This window comes from Saccoglossus kowalevskii, chromosome 9 (genome assembly GCF_978046115.1).
Source record: "Saccoglossus kowalevskii chromosome 9, keSacKowa6.1, whole genome shotgun sequence".
NCBI classification, from domain to species: domain Eukaryota; kingdom Metazoa; phylum Hemichordata; class Enteropneusta; family Harrimaniidae; genus Saccoglossus; species Saccoglossus kowalevskii.
The window spans coordinates 39,965,320-39,969,745 of NC_140649.1; the positions used below are offsets into that span (position 1 = coordinate 39,965,320).

The window sequence follows — 4,426 nt, forward strand, 5'->3', positions numbered from 1 at the left end:
TTTGGTTTTGTAGATTCAGATTTGCTGTATTTGACAGAAAATTATTAGAACATTTAACATAATTCAATGAGAATGTTCCACCACAGAGCTGCATATTTCAGCTTTATGCACTGATTTATAAGGTATTGTAGCTACTAAGCTTTATTAAAATGTTAATTATTTTTAATAATACATCATCATGTACTTCTGTTTAAATGTGATTTAAAGTTGACATTACTTCTGTCAGGAAAATTAAAGGAGAATTGTTCAAAATACCAATGAACCAGTTTACGATTGGGTGGCATACACTAGGATATAGACAATGAGAAATTTGATACAACATTGTAAATATATCAGTAGTTTTAATTAGTACAAGTATCATTTTTGTGTAAACTTCAAAACATTTCCAACTTACAAGTTTGTTACCACACATGTGAAAAAGAATTTATGAGTATAAGCATATGAATAGGAAAATCATATATAATCCAATGAGATAAAAATACAACAAAGTTGCAGCTACAGAATCCTTTAATTTGTAGGATGCTACAACTTCTTTTCTTATGGGCATTTCAATAATAAACTAAATAGGGCAATGATGCAAATTGAATTGAAATAGGTACATGTAGTACCTATATATGTAATATCAAAGAAATTCGACTATGGGTTTTTAACAACAACTCGAAAATATCACCTTTTACCAAAAATTTTAAAAAAATATTCATCAAAATTAGAGAATTAAAGATATCATCACGAAATGAACAAATCTGAGAGGTCCACATGTAGTACCTATATATGTAATATCAAAGCAATCGGACTTGTGGTTTTTAACAAGAAGTCAAAAATATCACTTTTTACCAAAAATGACAAAAATATTCATCAAAATTAGAGAATTAAAGATATCATCACGAAATGCACAAATCTGAGAGAGGTTCATATGTAGTACCTAGATATGTAATATCAAAGCAATCGGACTTGCGTTTTTTAACAAAAAGTCGAAAATATCACTTTTTAACAAAATTACAAAAATATTCATCTAAATTAGAGAATTGAATATATCATCACAAAATGAAGAAATCTGAGAGAAGTCCACCTGTAGTACTTATATGCATATTATCAAAGCAATCAGACTTGCGTTTTTTAACAAGTAGTCAAAAATATTACTTTTTACCAAAGAAGACAAAAATATTCACCAAAACTGGAGAATTAAAGATATCCTCACCAAATGAACAAATTTAAGAGAGGTCTACCCAAGGTGCATATACACCAAGTACCCAAACAATCAGACTTGTACTCTTTCAAAGCAATTGTGAAAAAATAAAAAGTTGACGCGAACACCAGAAACAAACAATCAATCATATGATAGCTTCCACTTAACAAAGTCGACAGTGGATCTAAAAAAAAATATTTTATGCTCAAAGGTTAACTCTCATTCTGACTAAAACCCTAACTGAGATTCCCTTGAATTAAGATTAGGAAACACTATTGTAATCACAGAAATAGAGTAGATTTTGAAAAAAAAACGCAAATTCAATAAAATAATGAAAAACAATGTATAGCATTTAAGGTTCATAAATTAATAGGAAATAATCATGTATATTTCACAATTACCATTCTTCTCTGGTTCAATTTGAATTAAAAATCTGTAATAAATAATTCTGATCATGTTTATTTCTGTATTAAAGGGAAGGGACTTCATATAATATCAGTCCATCAGCTGCAATGCTGCTATTGTACTAACTCCTACAATTAAAAATATCACTTTCAAAATTCTATCTGAATCAGATTCAAATTCGTGCATTAAGATTTCAAAAAAACTAACATAGACAAATGTTCCAGCAGCAAAGCTTTGCAAAAAAGCGGAAATAAACTGTGCAGTTAAACCTGGTGCAGTTTCAATAGTGATTCCAATACCAATACCGACAGGTAACATGATACAAAACAATAGCACAAAGAGTAATACTGCACGAGTTGATCGCGGAGTACGAACAAGGCTGACACCAAATGCAAGAGATGCTAAACTTTCATGAATTATAATTGCTATAAATAGATTGATGATACGAGGTGTGTCTTCTTGCAGGCCGAATGCCATACCCTCCAGTAGTGAATGTACAGAAAGTGCAAGTAGCAAAATGATTGCTCTCATAGGACCAGTGTTATCTAAATCTAGATGAGTATGTCCTAATTCTTTGTTGTCATGGTGATGACGTCCACCATTCATCTTGTGGTTTGGTTTCCTATTTATAGTCTGATGATTATCACCTAGTTCTTTCATATCTTCAGATTCACTCGAGTCATCCACCAGTCTTCGCATAGCTTCAGGACTCCCCATGTTAACCATGGCCAGCTCTAAAGTATTCTCCCTGAAACTCGGCATACAGCAATCACGCTTTTGGCATGTCAGTACCACTTGTTCAACCATTAAAATGAATATGAATCCAATCATTAGAAATACTTCACTCACCGGATATGATAAAGTAACCCCTTCCTGCCCAAGGAGATCAGTTAATTTCATCCTGGCGGCCGGTAACAGAGCAAGAAAGCATGTTCCTAAAAATACACCTCCGGAAAAACAGTTAAGGAGAGCCATAATTCTGTGCGATCTGATACTTCCGGGTTTGATGTCGTCATCTTGTTTACGAATTATCTTCAGCGGCAGTAAACCGAACAGCAATGTACCCGCAAATATACCAATCCCAAACAAAATCCGTAGTATCAACAGTTTCATTGTAACATATGCCTACCATATACAGAGCCAAATATTCTGTTTCTCGTCAATGTCCTTTTCACACACACGTTGCTGTCCGTATTGACCCAGATATGTTGACAGTAATGTCTACTACAGTACACTTTCACGTTACCGCTGTCAGTGAACTGGGTCGATGACGTGTGAAGTATCTTCTGAGTGTATACCATTCTACATTAAGTCGACTTACTTGTAGTTGTTTATAACATGATAGATTTACTGATATATATTATCTTGAATGGTAACTTCCGGTTTGGGCAGTTGATCTGTATAGAACCGGGTGTAGAATTCTCAAAACGTATACATAACATCCATGCGTGTCCACTTTACACTATCCACGGAAATAAGAAAACGTGGGAGTATCCGCCACGCCATAGTAACGTGAAAATCCATACTAAAGCTTCTTACCTTCATTTAATATGCATCTCTAGTTCACATGTTGGCCACAGATGGCGCCCTACCAAACAAATTGAACAGAACGGCGCCACCACGCACCATTATTCTTTATGGTAGGGTAACCGAGAATTCTCTAGAGGATAGGGAAAGGGTAATTCCGTAAGCTGTAATCAATTATTTTTATTTTCGTAACAATGTAATTTAAATAAATAAAAAACGTACTTCCATAAACATTGGCAAAGTGTGAAACATAATCAGCTATTTTATTCTTCCGTAATTTGTGAAAAGATCTTATTTTTCGCTCTATTGAAGCCCCGTGTTACGCGAAAAATCTTCAGTTCGCAAAACTTTGCGGGTGAGGTCGTTGCAAATGCGCAGTGAATTTCTTGAATTGTAGACGTGTTTTAGCAATATACTTTCCATTAGGAAAAGTAAGAAGCTTTTGTCAGTCAAATATCGGACATACACGTTTTATATCTTATCGATTGAATCATTTTAATTGTATATATTCATAATTAAATTATTAATTTTATTTATGCAAGCGAATCGTATTATTTATTTATTTATTTATTTATTTATTTATTTATTTATTTATTTATTTATTTATTTATTTATTTATTTATTTATTTATTTATTTATTTATTAATAGCTAATACACATGTACGTACTAACATTGTTGCAAGTGCAGCGTCTTTATATTTATTTACTAAAAACTTTACATGTGCGGTGTGTTTTTATTTATTCATTTATTAACTAATAACCCATACGTTGCAAGTACGGTGTATTTATTGGCGGATGAGTTAAAACACACATGTAGAAGTTATTAGTAAATATAATTAAAATAAATAATTAAATATAAGTATATGCAAATAACTGACAGGCTCAATCAATAAGAAACTAAACCAATTTCCAGGTGCCAAGTGGTGGCAGACTCCCGCTCACCGTATATCTCATACATATTATACAATTATCTGATGAAGTCACAGGATTCTCTGAAATACTGATACTAAGGGTTCTATTGCAGAAACTATCAGTGAATACAAACAACCTAGCAATATCACGAGCACCTCTGTTTGTGCGAGTTTACAGGACGTGGAAGTTCAACATTCAAACAATGGATATGTCATTGACATTAGTTTACTTGACGTTGTATATACGTGTCTCATTTTTTGTTAACTCAACTATATTCTTGTTTTACTAGAATAAAATGTGGAAATATTATCTCTTCTAGTTGGCGATTCCACCTCAGACAACTAATAAATTATTCGTTGTCTGAGATTCAACGAACGCCTTAAGAATGACTACGTA

The 4,426-nt window shown here is 32.7% G+C and overlaps 1 protein-coding gene across 1 annotated transcript; it reads right to left on the reverse strand.

The window, feature by feature from the left end:
* Positions 1-321: 321 nt before the first annotated feature.
* LOC100372122 (zinc transporter ZIP3-like) lies at positions 322-3,163 on the reverse strand. The gene has a single exon (XM_002735478.3). The coding sequence runs from the start codon at positions 2,702-2,704 to the stop codon at positions 1,682-1,684; it is 1,023 nt and encodes a 340-aa protein (XP_002735524.2). The 5' UTR covers positions 2,705-3,163; the 3' UTR covers positions 322-1,681.
* Positions 3,164-4,426: the final 1,263 nt, after the last annotated feature.

Excerpts from the sequence above, each read along its gene's own strand:
- LOC100372122 (XM_002735478.3), bottom strand. The coding sequence starts at position 2,704 with ATGAAACTGTTGATACTACGGATTTTGTTTGGGATTGGTATATTTGCG.